Source organism: Cucumis melo, chromosome 7 (genome assembly GCF_025177605.1).
Source record: "Cucumis melo cultivar AY chromosome 7, USDA_Cmelo_AY_1.0, whole genome shotgun sequence".
Classification (NCBI taxonomy): domain Eukaryota; kingdom Viridiplantae; phylum Streptophyta; class Magnoliopsida; order Cucurbitales; family Cucurbitaceae; genus Cucumis; species Cucumis melo.
In genome coordinates this window covers 28,909,903-28,928,184 of record NC_066863.1, presented here as the reverse complement: position 1 = coordinate 28,928,184, position 18,282 = coordinate 28,909,903, and the positions used below count along the sequence as shown (strand labels likewise).

Here is an 18,282-nt window from a genome sequence, read left to right as displayed (position 1 = left end):
GTTTTTGCCATATCTGCAAAACAGAAAGAAAAAAAAAGTGTAACAACCTTTTAAATTCTTAAACTCATACTGCTACCTTATTGAAAAATAGAAGACTTTACTATTATTGTCGATATAAGCAGTTCAATTGACATCAAATATGTTGATAAGATAATCATACTCCTTAGCCAAAAGATCCAAGCTTTTCGGGTAAGAATACAAAATTTAAAATATAAGAATCAAGTTGTTACTCGGAGATTTAAAAGTTCCAAAATGAATTAGTTGCAAACAAGAATATGGTTACTATTATAAAAATTTAAAAAGATAAAGAAATGATCTTTTAAGTAAAATTGAAAATCCACCAAAGTCAACTACCTATATTGTATCTAAGAAATGCAAGTTTTGAAGGAAAAATAATATAAAGTACAAACGGTCACCAAAACACACCATCTTTGTTCATACAAAGAAAATGATGTGGTCAACAAAGATGGCGATTATCCAAAAGTTTAATAATCCGAAACGTGAATCATGAGATTTTCCAATCTCGAGGCTTTTCTTTCTCCGGCGAAAACAAGTCTTTACTACTTCCCGTCCGATCTTTCTACACTCCTCTCTGGCACACCCAGAAATTCAAATTTGAAGCAGAAATAGAGAGAGAGAGAGTTTTCCATGGACGCGATTCAACACACCACCATCAAAACCAATGGCATCAAAATGCACATTGCCTCTGTAGGCAATGGCCCCGTCGTTCTTCTTCTTCACGGCTTCCCCGAGCTTTGGTACTCATGGCGCCACCAACTTCTCTACCTTTCCTCCGTCGGGTATCGAGCCATCGCGCCGGACCTCCGCGGCTATGGCGACACCGACTCCCCCGAATCGCATACTTCCTACACCGCCCTTCATATTGTCGGCGATTTGGTTGGGGCTTTGGATGAGCTTGGGATTGAGAAGGTGTTTCTTGTAGGCCACGATTGGGGGGCGATCATCGCTTGGTACTTTTGCTTGTTCAGGCCTGAAAGAATCAAAGCCTTGGTGAATCTGAGCGTCCAGTTCTTCCCTAGAAATCCGGCAATTTCTTTCATCCAGCGTTTCAGAGCTGCGTATGGTGATGATTTCTATATGTGCAGGTTTCAGGTGAATCTGAACTTCGATTAATTTCTAACTATGGATTTAATTTGGGATATTCCCTTCTGATTCTGCTCCTAATTTCGATTAATTTCTATGCTTCTATTTTAGTTGCTTATAGTTGGATGAATGATGTCATCAATTTGCTTAGTTTTGGTGTTCTAGTGTGTAGATTGACTCTGTGCAATCTCACTCAGACGCACAATCAAAGTTACAGAATACTAATTATGTTCAATTAAAGTACCGTTGATGAATCAAAGCTTAAAAGATTGTGTTCTAACATGTTCATTGTAAAGTGATTGCAGTTTTTTGGCTGTTTAACTGTTGTATCTTACCATTCTCACATGTAAATGATTGCAAAATGTCCTGAGAAAGACTTTGATAGAAGTTATTTAGTTCCTTTAATTGGAAGATTCCTTCTTGCTAATACATTTCAAGAATAAATACTACTGAGACAATTTTTACCTTTTTTGTGCTTCTCTCTTGATTCATCAAGTTGCTGATTAGAGGGATAGCCCCATCTAAATTTTGTTTGATTCTCTGTTTTGATAAATAATTTTCTCCAAATTGGAAAGCCATGTCGAGCTTTCCTGAGTGTAAAGTCTTTCTATTGAACAAGAAAGTTGAAATTATAGCAATTATTGGTTTGGACCTTTTCTTTTTTTACTAATAGAACAATTTTTTATGTAATCATAGGGGATGCTCATGTAAAAAGGAAAAATACAAATGAATTGGCTGTGGTTCTAGAAATTCATGGCATCTAAAACATGTGTGGATTGATTTCTAACAGGTTCCAGGAGAGGCAGAAGCAGATTTTGCCTGCATTGACACTGCTCAACTGTTCAAGACAACGCTATCTAATAGAAGTACAAAGGCTCCTTGTTTGCCTAAAGAATACGGATTTCGCGCCATCCCACCGCCAGAAAACCTTCCTTCTTGGTTGACAGAAGAAGATATCAACTATTATGCTGCCAAATTCAAGGAGACAGGCTTCACTGGAGCATTGAACTACTATCGCGCTTTTGACTTGTAAGTCACGTTTGTTTGCACCCGAGTTCGACGTTAATATTATTAGATAACATGAGGTTTCAACTAAAAAACAATTAGTAACAAAGAAATAACCTATATATCTTATAAACATATTGAGACCTCTTGATTTTTCCAACTTGCAATCCTCAACACATGACTCTAGTCGACGCGCTTTTCTGTGTTTCATGTTCAACAACTGTTTCGTGTTTTGACATCGAATAGTTGTTTTATTCTCATTTTCATAGCAAGAAACTGTTGAGTGTTGACTCTTGTTCCTGTTTTAACTGACTTTGGAATGCATTTTGTTAGCTATATCTTGTGGAAGGCTATGGAGTTTAATGGAGGTTTTGTTGCAGAACTTGGGAGCTTACAGCGCCATGGACGGGAGTGCAGATTCAGGTACCCGTGAAATTCATCGTAGGCGATTCGGATTTAACTTACCATTTTAAAGGAGCCAAGGAATATATCCACGAGGGCGGGTTCAAAAGGGACGTGCCATTGCTGGAGGAAGTAGTAATAGTGGAAAATGCTGGTCACTTTGTCCATGAAGAAAAGCCACATGAAATTAATACTCACATTCACGACTTCATCAAGAAATTTTGAACAACATTTCCATTACTAACCCATGTTAGTTTCTGTTCGATCTGGAAACTTTTGATGCTTTCAGCTGTTTGTCATTTTGTTAAGCCTTCGGAAAGCAACAAGGAGCAAGAACAGTCAAATCTGTGTTTGGAATATTTTTCTTAATTTATGTAGTTAAACAATGGGTTTTTTTGACTTTCTCAATAGTAAATTTTCGTTTGTATTTCTCAATCTCTTTCAAATAATTCATCAACTCCTATACTAACTTTCCAACTTTTACTTTTTAGCAGTAACGGACAAAATATTCCGATACAGTACCGATCTTTGTTCATTCCACCAAATTGTCTAACCATAATTTGTCTTTTTTATCATATAAAAAATTCTTCTTACGCTTTTTTGAAATATTTTAATTCACTTTTTATGTGTTATTGCAATAATACATGTATAAAAATAAGTACACCTAAGATGCATTCGGTTATCTCTTTAGAAATAATAGAATTTCTTTCGGTTTCAATTCCTTGCATTGTAATTTCTATATGATGTTGCAAAGAAAAAAAAAAGGGTCAAATTTATAATTTTAGTTTTAAACTTCACAAGGTAACATAAAATGTAATCGAGGTCGCAAATCACATCATTTCAAATCATCAAAAACACTAATTCAACAACACGAAACACATTTCTCTAAAAACCTCATGCAAACAACATGTAAGTCACATTTTAACCTTGTATATATGTATTTCACATTTTAACAATACGATATTGTTAGAATACCAAATATATGAAGTATATCATTCAAAATGATATACTTAAAAGTATAAAATTTGCTATTTTAATTTTATGCATATTAGTTTTAATTCAAAATACCAAAGTATATATTATTAGTGTATTCATCATTATGACCCAAGTTTGATGCCTTAGACATTTTGAAATTCAATTATATTATATCATTGAAAATAACATGAAGATTGGTCTATCAATAATATTATACCAACATTCTTTCCTAATCCAATTCAAATTTAACATAAAAAAGACAACATAATATCTATTCGTTAATTAAGCAGAAAGTCTGATGGGTTTTGATCCATAGAATTTGTTTGTGTTCTATTATTAGTTCATGAAACTAAATGTAAACAAATTAAGCTGAATAATCGGGCAACAATGTGTGTCTAAGCTACAAAAGTAGTCTATTTTCAAAACAATGTAGTCTGATGTTTTTATGTATTTTGACCATGCATTCCAATGATTATAACAACCACTGCTCTTTTCTATTTTTAGCTCTAAAGCATCCAAAGATGATCAATCTTTTTCTTTATTTATTTACCTTTCCCTAATAGTTATCATCACCCCCACTCCCCATTTCTCCCTCCAAAGAAAAAAAACAAAAAAAAAAAAAAAAGACATTAGGCCATGAAATTCTTTTCAGCCATTTTGTTGGTCCTCTGCCTTTGCATGGCAGCTCAGCGCCTGGACGCGGCCAGCCAAGCAAATAAGGAAGGAATAGAAAAGATAGAGAAAATGTGTGCACAAACTAACTACAAAGACCTTTGCGTCACCTCCCTGACTTCTGACCCCAACAGCTTCCCTGCCGACAAGATGGGGCTAGCCTTGGTTGCCCTCCGTCTTGCCTCATCCAATGCCTCCGACATATCGGAGAGCATCAAGGTGATGCTCAACGAAACAAGCCAAAATGAGCCTGCAGTACAACAAGGTCTGTTTGATTGCCTTGATGAGTACCTAGATGCATCGCAACAACTTGACGACTCCATTGCTGCAATTATCGCAAAGGCCTATGGGGACGTGGAGAAATGGGTCCATGCAGCTGTCGCCGATGTGCGCACGTGTGAGAACTCGTTCCCGACGAAGCCGTCGGTGCTGACACCAAGGAATGAGGAGTTTATTAAGCTATGTGACATTGCACTATCCATCTCCAGGATTGCAGAAGAAAATTAACTATATAAACTTATAGTTTCTTTTAAAAAAAAATTTCTCTACTTTTTTGATGGAAGATTGGAGCAAAATGGCTGGTTTGGCTATTCTTTATATGGTGAAGCTTTTTCATTATGTGTTTCTTTTTTTGTTTGAGATATAATTCCTCTGTTTAGGATGAGGAGTTGCTAATTGGTGTATTATTATCGTTTGAATGGGAGGGAGATATTGAAGTTGGACAGAAACACAAAACTTCTTTAAAGAAAAGGTTTTGTGGATAATGGCCGTCTCATATTTTAATTATGTCTAATTTTATATATTAAAATTGCATTTATATGCAAATTCATTTCTAAATTAAATTTAATGTCAATGATTAGGTGTGACTTTATGCTCTTCACTTTTCTTTACCACAAAAAAAAATATATTTGAAAAAATAAAAAACATCACAAAATAACATTTTATTAGACTATGCTTAAAATGCACTAAAATAGGTGCATTAGATGGATGCATTTTAATATTAAAAAAAAAACACAAAATTTACATCCTCTTTTAACTCTTTGTATCGTGGGCTCATACTACAAGCCTCCACTACTCACATGAATCCCCCACATAGTGACATTTAAGATTCAAATGATCTTTACCTTACATTATTAGTACAAAAAGTAAAATAATTAAACCTTTTCATTTCGTACAACTAAAAACAAAGAGAGATTTGATATCTCATACATCTCTGAAACATTAAAAACAATAAAGATGTAATCAAATGACACACTAGAAAATTAAAAAGAGACTAGCTAAGATCCACAAAATTGGGATGAGATTAGTGAAAAAGTTGAGTGTGTGTCAGCTTTTGATGTGTTGAATGGAGAAGATATATTGTTGAAATTAATAAGGTTATTATTATATGCTTTTGTTTTTTTTTTACAGAGAAGCAGGTAAGATGTCGATAATAGAGAGAATAAGAAGATGGAGAACTGCTAAATAATGCTTTTGCATGTGGGAGAGAGGAGTGTATCATATGCATTATTGATGCACATGAATAATATTGGAAGCAACAACCCCCCATCTTAACAAACATATTATGCACTTTATGCTCTTCACCCATTTCATCTTTTTGAATTCAACATTTTATTTCAAATATTTCACCTTCCTTTTTCTTTTCTCTCTGTCCTCTTCCATAAAATTTCCAAACCACTTTTAAACTAACTTTGTTCTTTTTAAGTTCCTTCAACTTTGAAAACAAAAGGTAAGCAACCTACTCTTTGTTTTATTTAGTATGCACTGTTCTTTTCTTTTGATGGGTAGAAAATAAAATGCTTGTATATATGACAGATGATAAAAAATGGCATTTAAACCATCATTATTATTATTACTGACCTCAAGAGAGAGTAAGTACATATATATATATATATATATAAATGGATATATACAAGATGGGTTAAGATAGAATGTGTTGGATATATATATATATATATATATATGTCACATAGAAAAATGGGGATGGGGAAATTTTGGTGATGTGTTTTGAGTAATGTGGTTGAATATATAAGAAGCTCCCATTTCCCCAAGAAGAAATGAAATATAATGTTATATATTCACTTTATGGGCATCAACCAACCATTTTGTGACTTAGTCTATGAATTCAAAGATCTTCAATATCATCTCCATATTTTCTCCACCCCCCTTTCTCCAACATCAACACATCTCTTTGTTTATAGTACAAGTATTATGTAAAATCACATTTCATAAATCTGTTGATTCTCAATTTATGATGGAAATGTTAATAGATATCTTTAAAAAGAATCTCAACAATTTAACCAATTACAAAGGTTAATTTTAATATCTTCCAAAAGTAAAATGTGAAATTATACAAAACTTAAAAAAAAAATACATAAATCAAATATAGTATTTTATAATCTATAAAAATTGGAGAGAGAAGAATCATATTGGTTCCTATAATTTTAAGGATGGTTCAATTTTTGGAGACTAAAATCTAAGAAATCTTTAAGATCAAGATCGAAATGGTATTCCAAGTTCCAACCAAGAATAGTTTATAAAATTGAACCATCAATTAACCAATTTTATTTGTTAGTATTTGATTCATTTTTACATCTTTTGAATGCTATTTGCTAACTAACCTTTTTTCTAGATGAACAAGGCAATCCCTTTGGCAAACATGGACTTCATGATGATTAATTGTAACTGACCCAAAAAGAGATGCCTTTTTTTTTTTTTATCCTTTAGCTTTTTGCTCTATAAATATTCCTTCATGTCCATCACCAAATTGCACCTCAAACCAAACCCAAAAACATGGCTCTTTCTCCCCTCTCCTTCAAACTCATTGCCTTGATCTCTTTCCTTCTTCTCTCCCTTTCCAAGGCATCTCTCGCCACCCTTGGCCAACATCGTCGTCATCCTCGTTATACCCCTCATAACTATAGAGACGCTCTCGCCAAATCTATCCTTTTCTTCCAAGGCCAAAGGTCCGGGAAGCTCCCTCCGAATCAAAAGATGGCTTGGAGGAAAGATTCTGGTTTATCTGATGGCTCAAGCATGAACGTGAGTTAGATAATTACTGCTAAATATATACTTTAAAAAACTTAAGTTTAATAAATTTATTGGAAATTTTTTAAGATTTGAAATTAATTATGAAAATTAATTAATGTGGTGTTTAATTAGGTTGATTTGGTTGGTGGGTACTATGATGCCGGGGACAATGTGAAGTTTGGGTTTCCCATGGCTTTCACTACAACTATGCTTTCATGGAGTGTTATTGAGTTTGGTGGAGTTATGAAAAATGAACTCAATAATGCTAAACAAGCCATTCGTTGGGCCACTGATTATCTCCTCAAAGCTACTGCTCTTCCTGACACCATTTTTGTTCAGGTGATCGTCACTAAAAATCATCATATTCCTTGAGAGTACTTCCAAACCTGTGTTTTTTATGCTTTCATTAATTATAATAACATTTTCGCAATGAATATATATATATATATATATATATATATATAGTTGTAGAGATATATATATAAGAAGTAATTAAGGTTTTGTGGTTTTGTAGGTGGGTGATGCTAACAAGGACCATGCATGTTGGGAGAGGCCAGAAGATATGGACACACCAAGAACTGTGTTGAAAATAGACAAAAACAACCCTGGTTCTGAAGTAGCTGCTGAAACCGCAGCTGCTCTTGCTTCAGCTTCATTAGTCTTCAAAACATCTGATCCCACCTATTCCAAACTCTTAATCAAAACAGCTATAAGGGTACGTAAAACTTTGAAATTAAAAATGAGAAAATTACAATATATATATATATATATTTATATGATATACTTAATATATGTTTTGGTTCTTGAAATCTGAAATTATAGGTGTTTGAATTTGGCGATAAGTACAGAGGATCCTACAGCAATGGACTCAAGAATTTTGTCTGCCCTTTTTACTGCTCTTTCTCTGGTTATCAAGTAAAATTTTTCATCGTGGAATTTGAAATTTTAATTGATTAACATGAAGATTATATATATTGGGATATGATTTTATAAAATGATATTGATTAATTTGTTTGAGAATCGATCAATGGCATGCAGGATGAGCTATTATGGGGTGCTGCTTGGCTACATAGAGCAACAAAGAACAGTAGCTACTTGAATTACATTCAAGAGAATGGGCAGAATCTTGGTGGTGTAGAGTTTGATAATACTTTTGGTTGGGATAACAAGCATGTTGGAGCAAGAATTCTTCTTTCCAAGGTGTTCTTCCTTTTGCATTTAATTACTACTAACTTATCAAAAATGATTGTAAAAGTGTTAAAATTTTGGGATTGGAACTCTCTATTTATTTATTTTAAAACTGTTATAAAGAATCATTTTTAAATGTAGAGTTTGATACTTTTGTTAAGTATTTTATTTTCACTGATGCAGCTTTTTAACACTGTGATTTACTTTATCATGTGACAACACATTTTAAGAAATTGGTGGTTTTTTATTTAAACACTTTTTAATAAAGTGATTTTAAAATTAATAAAATTACTTTTTAATAATATCTTAAATTTTGGGATCCACATTTTTTGATAATATGAAAATGTCTTTCTTAGAACATGTAAAGTCAAATATTAAATTGGTTTAATCAAAGGTATGTTTTGGTTGATACTATCAGTTTTATTCTTCTGACATGCAGTGGTCAGCCTTTGATTGTTTTTTTTTTTTTTTCTTTTTGCTTTAAGTACTTAATCCAAAATCAGGCTCGAAAACAAAGTGTGAATTGTAAGACCTTTTTTTTTCGTCTGTTTTATTCATCAAATTTTGGTAGGAATTGAATTTTCAACTTTACAAAATAAAGTACGTCTTATTTACTAAATTATAATGGAATCTATAGACCATAATCATACGTTTTTTTCAAGTAATAAAATATGCAATAATTTACTAGGCCATATCATCCTCCTTCAATAACCATGTGTTAGGTTTAACCTTTGATTTATATAAATATCAATTTTCAGGCCTTCTTGATCCAAAATGTGAAGTCTCTTCAGGAGTATAAAGATCATGCAGATAACTTTATATGTTCTCTCGTACCTGGCGCTTCTTCTTCCTCTTCTGTTCAGTACACTCCAGGTTTTTATATTCAAAATATTACTCTAATTAATATTCTTAATGATTTAACTTTTCTTTTGACATAGTGCGCTTAGGTTCTAAAATAATCTTGATTTGTTATTGATATTTTTATTTGTATGAATATAGGAGGTCTTTTATTTAAAATGGGTGATAGCAACATGCAATATGTGACATCAACCACATTTCTATTATTAACTTATGCCAAATACCTAACCTCTTCTCACACAACTGCCCATTGCAACGGTCGTACCATCACTCCCAACGTTTTACGAGCCATTGCCAAGAAACAGGTATCAATGCTTATGTTTTACTTCATATTTATTAACCATTTCCACTTTTCTTTAAGGATAAAGTTAAACTAGTTTTGGAGTTGTATGTATAGATCGATTACCTCCTGGGAGAGAATCCATTGAAGATGTCATACATGGTCGGATATGGCAGTCGCTACCCACAAAGAATCCACCATAGAGCCTCGTCGCTACCGTCGATTGCAGAGCATCCGGCGAAGATCGACTGCTCCTCTGGCTTCTCCGCCATGCATTCCAATTCCCCCAACCCTAATGTTCTCATCGGTGCGGTGGTTGGAGGGCCTGATCAGAATGATGGATTTCCAGATGAGCGATCGGATTTCGAGCAATCCGAACCATCCACTTACATAAATGCCCCGCTCGTTGGATCGCTCGCATATTTTGCACATTCCTTCAGCCAACTTTAGTCCCTTCATCTTAATTGCATCGATTTTCATATTTAATGGAAATGTAATCATGTATCGTTGGATTAGCTTTGCAGTAATTTATCAAATGAGCTTAGCTCAATTATCAATAATTGAGCATGGCCCTTTCACTCCAGAGGTGAAGGTTTGATATCATTCCCACACTCACTCTAAAATAGTATCTAAAATCATAAGTAAATAATCATAATTTTCATTTCTCATCTCAATAATGGTTAAACTAACACAGAAAAAAAAACAATTTAACAAGATACATATTAAATTATATATTAAAAAAAAGTACTTCAACTCTATCATTTATTTCAAAATACATCTTTACTTTTAAAAATAGCAATATTCTCTTAAACTTTTTTAAATGCTTCAAAAATGTTCTTAGAGTAGGTAGTTTTTCAAGAATTTCTACGAAAATTGAAATAATATACAAAATTAGTATATTAACAAATAACCTAGAATAAAAATTTAAGTCACCATATTGATTTTAGATCAAAACAACGTAGTTCCGAACATGCTAACTACTAAATACAAATTTTATGTAAAAAAAAAAGATATTATTGAATTTTGAAAACTCAATAACAACCACTTATATGTAAAAAACTACTCGATAGAGAGAGCATAATTAAAATTATCAACACTCAAAATCCAACATATCTCAAATCTCATAAAAAAAAGGGGGGTATTTTTTTGTTTTAATATAAAAATATTGTTTCCACATAATTTTCTATGTATGTTACGTTTTTCAATTATAAACCGTAGTTGGTGAAAGGATTTACCAAAGTTTTGAAGAGAAAAAAAGGAAAGAATATATAATGTGTAGAAAAAATTGAAAGTGTGGAAGCAAAAGCAGGTTTGCCCGAGAGGTTAAGGGGGAAGACTTAAGATCTTCTGCACATAAGTGCGCGTGGGTTCGAACCCCACAGCCTGCACGCTTTCATTTCTCCTTTTACCTTTTTCTATCTATCATATTATATGATTATTATATTCTTTTGTTCAATATTGATTGATAATTTATCTTATAACTTAATTCTTTTATTTTTTTTTTTTACAAAAACAAAGATTAGAAAACTACTTTTTCAATTCTCAAAACTGACAAAGTTTTTCAAAAGATTAATAGATAGTAAATAACAAGGTTTACGAATAAAAGCCATGCTTATAAAAATTAATTTTAAATATCAAACATCTATAAAATAAAACATTATCTAAAAAGAGTCAACCAAAACCTTGTTTTGACTCAAAAAAAAAAGTCAATAAGGAATTATAGTAAAAACTAATATAAATTTTAGAAAACATATAATAATAATAATAAAAGAAACAAAAATTAATTGATAGGAAGTACAAGTGTTTGCTTAGTTACAAATTTTTGTCCCTCGATAAAAAATAAATGTCGCCTCTAAATTTCCAAACTATAACGAGAATTTCTCCTGACTCAAGGTTCATACTTCGAATTTTTTACGATAAAAAATCTCACTTCACTCATACTTCGCACGTTGGTGTCGATTCACCTGTTAATGTTGTGAGTACAACAATACTTCACTTATTTCATGTAATCTTACTCACAAATCATTATGTAATCTCACAAGACTGAGGGGTGAGTTAACCATGTTTGTTACAACAAGCAAGCATGATTCTACAGTCATAGTTAAAGAAATTTAGTAATGTTGCACCCATCGAACATCAACCCTTCAAGGGTTCTCTAGAGACCAATTTACTCTTGTGTAGATTGACTAAGCACCTTCTACCGACAAGCAATTGTGTTTTCAAAGCTATAACTTAAGAAAAACCCCTCCCAAAAGCCAATTTCAATACCGCAACTTTAACTCCAAAAGATGATTCTGAAAAAATTACCGATCGTGACGATTGACGGTTTTTTCCCGAGAGACTTCAAAATTTATATCTCATGTTTATTGAGGCAATAAAATGTTCAATACCAATAATTTGACCATGTTTTGAACAAAACTGGTTCACCCGTCTCTCCCCCAAGTTGGAAAGCAGTCAGTCAAGAATCAAGACATAATAAAGAAAAAGGATTAAAATCCCAAGGAAATATTTCTCCAATTATCTGTCACAAGTAGTACAAGATAGCTTCTTCCACATAAACATATAAACACAAATTTAACTTTATTTTTGCACAGAGACTCAAAGACACGAGTCGTTTGTAAAGCAAATCCTTGGCATTACCACCATAAGCTCAATGATCATCAATTGCCAAAGGAACGGATTTTGCCTGAAGCAACAAAGCAAATTAGATTGTCATAAAAACCATCCACTTACCAAACTATGAAGAAAAGAACACAATACAACTCGGTTTGCTTAAGATAATAAGCAGATTCAAATATGAAAATACTCACCAGATCACGGAACTTGAGAATGTAGAACATCTCTAGATATCGACGTGTCTCGCGCCTTTCAAGTTTTGAAACATACTTCCAGAAACCATAAACTCCAGCCAGGGTCATCAGTCGTTCAGAATAAATTTTCCATGTATACCTATAATGTCATGTTGAGAATTATTATCTACAACACAATGAGTTGGTAAGTAGTAAATTTCAAATGTATATATATACATGCAAATAGTACCTCTCGTAAATTCTTCGGAGCCCCGCTTCAGAGATACGGATCCAATGACTTGGATCCTCCTTGCACTTCTCAAAGAAATCTACTAAAAGAGTACTAGCTTGGTCTGGATGATAAGGGTCGATGTGAAATCCAGATATGCCATGTTCAATGATTTCAGCAGGACCACCATGGCAAGTAGCAAATGTTGGTAGCCCGCAAGTCATGGCCTCCACAACAGTAAGCCCAAATGCTTCATAAATTGCTGGCTGCAGATTGAAATTTTTGTAGCCCAGGATTAATACTATTCAAAGAAATGGGGTTGAAGAATAAAAGTGCAAACTCTATAATCACCAACCTGTACAAAAACACCCCTTGTATCAGCAATATAGCGATATAACTCGCCGTTACGAGCACGATTTGTTTGAGCCGATATCCAACGTAATTGACCATGTAAGTTGTACTTTTTCATAAGGTCGTGCATTTTCTCAATTTCTTTCATTTCTTCCCTGTCTTTAGAATTCTTCACGTCAACATAACCACCAACAACAACAAGGTTTGCTAGTTCCCTCAGTCTGGCATTCTTTCCATACAGCTCAACCAATCCAGTAATATTTTTCACTTTATCTAACCTCGCCATGGTGAAGATCAGAGGTTTTGACCTATCATCTATCAAGCCACTGTACAAGTGCAAAGAATAGATTAGTTTTTCCCACTTAATATGAATTAGTTCCTCAATTTGAAGATAAAATGAACCTCCATCTTCTGATTCACTGAATGCAAAAGTTGGGCAAAAAGATCAAAGACTCACACATGTTCATCATTTTGTTCTGGGCCATATAATAACTTCTCCAGTGAATCATGCAAGGCTGTAAGCCTCAACTGCTTTTCAGTGTAGGGAAAATAAATAGTCGTGTCTGCTCCAGGAGAGACTATATTGAACTTTGGGTCAAAGACATCAATTCCATGGACAACTCGATAGAGCCCAGGAAGTGTAAATGCAGTGTGGCTCTCATATTGACCAACCGTATTCTTCCTGCAAGTGAGCTCATTAGCATTCAACATCTATTCTTTCAAGTTTTCAGGCATCTCTCATCTCAAAACTCTAATCTTCTGTAACCAAGTTGATTACCAAATTTATTCATTAAAAAAAAAAACTACTGTGGAAATTATCGGTATCAGAGGGCAATATCAATGTCTAATCAAAGATAGAAGAGTGAATGTAAAAGGATGATCCTTCGAAGACAATAAATGGAAAAGGTGTCTATTTTAACGAGGCTCCAGAAAAGATTGGAAGCAGTTACTTTCTGTACATCATTGAAAGGTATATTAGAAAACACCAATCGCAAATCAGGATGTCCTCGGAGACCAATCACATGCTCAAGCACCAAGTAGCTACAATCGGCTTGTTCCCACACATTGTGAACTAAATTAAGGGAAGTCAATGAAGGAAAAATTAACAAAAGCTCTATAAATTCTATCAAATGATGCTACAAGAAAATTTTGACAGTGACAGGGTGATGATATTGGCAAAATTTGTTTGACATAAGGAATCAAACAGCATAAAGATAGTTAAGACATACGTTCCAGCAATCTCCTGGTATGTACTGGTGATGATAAAATCTGCATTATTCATGGCTATTAAATCAGCAGTGAACTGACATGAGAAGTGATATTTCTCGTCAAAATTTTTCCAGTATATGTCTGACTCCGGATATTTTGTCTTTTCCAACGCATGAGCAATGGTACACTGAACATTACAAACCAGATGTCAATAAAAGAAGTAACAGTTCCAATATCAAAAGCTTCTCCTAACCTAAAGTACCTGAGTAACTCCCATTTTATATGCCAATAGGGAAGCAACAAGATTTCCATCACTGTAGTTACCAATGATAAAATCTGGAATACCCTGCAGCTCAGCTATAATTTCACTAGCTGCATCCTGTTCCAAGTAACATGGTATATCAAAAGTCCGACTCCCACATAAGAACTGATATATCAACAGTACAAAATTCTTTAAAACTTGCGAGTTGATAGACACTGGAAACTGGAAAGAATAAAAGAAGTGGTGATGGAATTCAAATAGCCATTAATGCCTTAGATTATGGGTTCAACTGAAAAGGTATATGGGATGGACAGAACGTAATGGCATTAACATCATTTCACGAAATAAGTGCAAACTGCAAAGAAGCTAAGTACTGGCAGTCAAATTATGAAGCACTAACAGAAGTATAGTTTTAACAGTTTAGCTTAAGCAGTAGGGTTTGTAAAAATATATAGACAGCAATGAGTACCAAAGTGAACAAGTGTTTAACCTTTATGTAGAATTGCACACATTACCTCAGCAAAGGTCTCTAGATAAGGCCATACATCAAACCTTGAAATCCATTTATGTAAAATTCCATTCTCTGACCTAAAAGGAACACGCAAAATGTGTGAATGCTCGGTTCCAACGACTTTTTCCAGATGCTGGTTACATGTAGTTCCTTTTGCATCAGGTATTAACCTGGTAACCTATAACAATAGCCCACTACATGGTTAGATTACAGAGAAACTCTGACAAAAAAAAATAGAGGTACAGTCGCGTCGATATAAATAAAAGGAAAGAACTTGAGTTCTTACTCTTCCAAAGGAAATCTAAGTTTTACCCATAAATGTTGGGGAAAGAAGCATACTTACAATTAAAATTCTAGGAGTTATATCTAACCCTTGCTTCCTAATTCTAGAAATCATTTCCTTCTCCAAAGCACGCACCTGGTCCAATATATAAACTACCTGGAAATTTGAAATTGAAAAAGGAAAAGATAGTTATTAATCTCAGTGCTTTCTAATGATGTTCTAAGTACTCATCTATTTAACTATAGAAGCTAAAAGAGAAAGAGAGAGAACCAGATCAGAGGGAACAAAGGTACCAAAGTGCAAGGAAAAAAAGTTGATAGCCAATAATATTGTTTGGCTTGCAACAGGAATTATTTTCAGTACCTGGCCGCCAGTGTCTGGCAGGCCTAAAACATTGGCCTGACCAAAGTAACCATGTGGAGACAAAATAACAACATTAAACACCATTGGAATCCTCCCTAGAAATGTTTCTAATATAGAAGGATCAGGAGCTTGAAGGATATCCAAGAGAAGATGCATTGTTTCTAGCACTCGTTCTGCTGTATCACCCCAACCTCTATCAAAACCCAGTCCTTGTAATCTGAATGAGATAGGGAAGGGACTTACAAAATATCAGTTCTTGGCACAATTATTATCATAAATAAACTCCAACTATCATCAGGTTGCTTAGTGATAACAAAAAGCAAGTACCGACATGAGCAGGGGAAATAATCTTACACATATTCAAAGTCAGAATAGGGTGTACTGGGCAGCAACTTAGAAAGGTGCTCCTCAGCCTTCGACAATGCTGACTGTAGTTTGGAAATGCTTTGTATTCGATCATTCAACATTATTCCCTGCACAAAACCATTATTAGAACACATTCAATCATGATTTACACGTGCTTTTTCTTATAAGCTCAAAACTTCGATTCATAATCATTCACAGCATAAGTTTATATGATACCACAATATTGATCCCGTAAGTTAACTTCATTAATTAACAATTTTACATTATCCGGTGAACTTACTCTCCCTTTATATCTGTGGGCTCGAAGGAAATCGAGTAATGGCTCCAATGACTCCCTATTTCGGAACATAATCGATGACAGATGACGATTAAGGAACTGAACGCCATTTCCAATGGATGAGGATCGGTTTGGGCGAGGAAAATTCGCATTGAACGGCTCAAAGTCAAGCTCGAGTGTGAAATTTTCATTAAACCTGACGTACTCATGCAGAGACCATCCAAAATAAGCTCAATAGAAATATTGATTAAATTTATAAACTATAAGGATCCAAGAAATGACTGGTTCAGAAAACATATACAATCGAGAAAAACCCACTTACTGTCCCTCCACAAGCTCTTCTTTAAAATGAAGATACTCAGATACACTTAATTGCTCTACACTGAGTTCGAAGATATTGACACGGACGTACTCCCAGACACCAGGTCTAGGACGAACAGCAATGGCAACAAATGGCGGCAGAACAATAGCTTCCTACGATAAAAATCAACCATCAAAATCAATGAACAAATTCCATATGCAGATTCTGATCCAACAAACCATAAATAATAATGATAATAATAAGCATATTCAAACCCCAACGTACAAATTCAAAATGGGTTGTATTATATTCCAAAAAAGAAAAAGCATCACCTGAGCAGATTTGAGGATCTCGCCAAAGGGTCCAGTGGAAAGATGCAGTTTGCCATCATCATCACCAATAGTATTCTCAAGTTCATCAATCAAATGATGGGGCTGTAAAATCCCTTTTCCCTGATCAACATATCTAAAACATCCACAACAAAAGCATCAGCAATTAACGTATTTCCATTGCACTGCGTTGGAGGAAATAGAGAGATAATCGCAAAACCTGGAGAGGAGAGAGACGAGTTCGTTCCTGTGAGCGGAGAGTGTATCTTCTACACGTTCTCTAACGCTGGGGCTACGAGTAAACTTCTTGGTAGTGGCCATGGAAAAAAAAGGGGGGTTGAAAAATTCAAAGAATGGGATGATATAACATGTAAGGAATATTATCAAAGTGGGAAAACAGAGAATCCATGGGTGGTTAGAGAATGATGATTGAGGGAGAAGAGAGTGTTAAATAAAGGAGCCAAGAGGAAAGTGAAGAAAAGACGGTGTTGATGATGGAGGGTTTCAAATGGAAATGAAAAGGACAACTAAAATGGAGAAAAACTGGCACCTGTCCTTCGCTTTGCGGTGATTTCGTTACATCATCTTCTTTGAGTTGACAAATCCATATGAATAAAAAAAACAGCAACTTCCAGGCCTTTCTTCCTTCTTCCCACCGGTTTTGGAATATCCCATCTTTCCATTTCGGATATTGCCCGTTGCTATATATATATTTCTTAATCTTTGTCCAAACGCATCGTCGAGGCTCCTCTTCTTCCTTCTTTTTCTTTTCGTTGCTTATGAAATGTAATAACTGACATACTAGGTGTCGAACCGAACCGAACCGATTTATTGGTTCAGATCAAACCAAATCAAACCGTTTATGCCGTTCCATTCGATTTCAAATTCTTTTTCGTAATTTATAAACATTTTAAAAGTAATTCTATTTGGTTCTATTTTAAATTTTATTTTCTTTAAATTAAAAGATGTTATATTTTTAATTCGGTTTTATTCTTCTTTTTTAATATATATTTAATATATAAATATATATGTTTAGGTTTAAATGAGATTATCTAATTACTCAAAATTGTATTTTCTAATTGAAAAATAATTGTGGTGAATATTTATTTTTATTTACTTATTTAAATGATTATATGGGTGGTTGATATTTTGGGTAAGGTGAAAGAAAATTAAAGATATATGTAATAGTTTGTTTTATTAACAATTCAATCACAATGTATGTCTTTTTTTTATAGAAGAAAATGAATTCATAAATAGCTAATTAATTATATTTTACACAAAAACTAAGTTAAATAGTCATTATGGGACTGATTCTCAGTCAATAACTTAACAGAAACCAACTGTCAACTAATTCCTCTAAATTTAGTTTGAAATAATTTTATATTTTTCTAAATTTAAGTTATTAAGAAAAAAAAAATGGTTTTGACCATTTCATAATCACTCCACACACTCTAAAAATCCGATTAAATATTTGTAAACAAAATCAACTTTAATGGTT

At 33.7% G+C, this 18,282-nt stretch overlaps 4 protein-coding genes and 1 non-coding gene across 6 annotated transcripts; 4 read left to right on the top strand and 1 right to left on the bottom strand.

Annotated features, from left to right (window-relative positions):
• The first annotated feature begins 411 nt into the window (after positions 1-411).
• On the top strand, positions 412-2,946 carry LOC103494757 (uncharacterized). Of its 2 annotated transcripts, none has more exons than XM_008456100.3 (3): positions 412-1,113; positions 1,895-2,133; positions 2,490-2,946. In XM_008456100.3, the coding sequence occupies exons 1-3, from the start codon at positions 649-651 to the stop codon at positions 2,734-2,736; spliced, it is 951 nt and encodes a 316-aa protein (XP_008454322.1). In that variant the 5' UTR covers positions 412-648; the 3' UTR covers positions 2,737-2,946. The 2 variants fall into 2 exon arrangements, with proteins under 2 accessions (XP_008454322.1, XP_050943403.1); XM_051087446.1 differs by having other exon boundaries at positions 433-1,113; positions 2,443-2,946.
• Positions 2,947-4,054: 1,108 nt separating this feature from the next.
• Positions 4,055-5,022, top strand: LOC103494896 (cell wall / vacuolar inhibitor of fructosidase 2). The gene has a single exon (XM_008456275.2). The coding sequence runs from the start codon at positions 4,123-4,125 to the stop codon at positions 4,663-4,665; it is 543 nt and encodes a 180-aa protein (XP_008454497.2). The 5' UTR covers positions 4,055-4,122; the 3' UTR covers positions 4,666-5,022.
• Positions 5,023-6,944: 1,922 nt separating this feature from the next.
• Positions 6,945-10,117, top strand: LOC103494756 (endoglucanase 17). The gene is made up of 8 exons (XM_008456099.3): positions 6,945-7,200; positions 7,321-7,527; positions 7,703-7,903; positions 8,011-8,103; positions 8,227-8,388; positions 9,135-9,249; positions 9,376-9,539; positions 9,632-10,117. The coding sequence occupies exons 1-8, from the start codon at positions 6,952-6,954 to the stop codon at positions 9,962-9,964; spliced, it is 1,524 nt and encodes a 507-aa protein (XP_008454321.2). The 5' UTR covers positions 6,945-6,951; the 3' UTR covers positions 9,965-10,117.
• A 702-nt stretch (positions 10,118-10,819) lies between these two features.
• On the top strand, positions 10,820-10,902 carry TRNAL-UAA (transfer RNA leucine (anticodon UAA)). The gene has a single exon. It is a non-coding gene; the product is annotated as a tRNA-Leu (tRNA).
• Positions 10,903-11,987: 1,085 nt separating this feature from the next.
• LOC103494755 (sucrose synthase 2) lies at positions 11,988-17,519 on the bottom strand. Its single transcript, XM_008456098.2, has 15 exons — positions 17,005-17,519; positions 16,788-16,920; positions 16,477-16,628; positions 16,158-16,350; positions 15,866-15,984; positions 15,512-15,728; positions 15,209-15,304; positions 14,870-15,043; positions 14,355-14,471; positions 14,113-14,279; positions 13,341-13,565; positions 12,888-13,209; positions 12,554-12,798; positions 12,325-12,463; positions 11,988-12,200 (listed from the first exon to the last, which is right to left on the bottom strand). The coding sequence occupies exons 1-15, from the start codon at positions 17,103-17,105 to the stop codon at positions 12,165-12,167; spliced, it is 2,436 nt and encodes an 811-aa protein (XP_008454320.2). The 5' UTR covers positions 17,106-17,519; the 3' UTR covers positions 11,988-12,164.
• Positions 17,520-18,282: the final 763 nt, after the last annotated feature.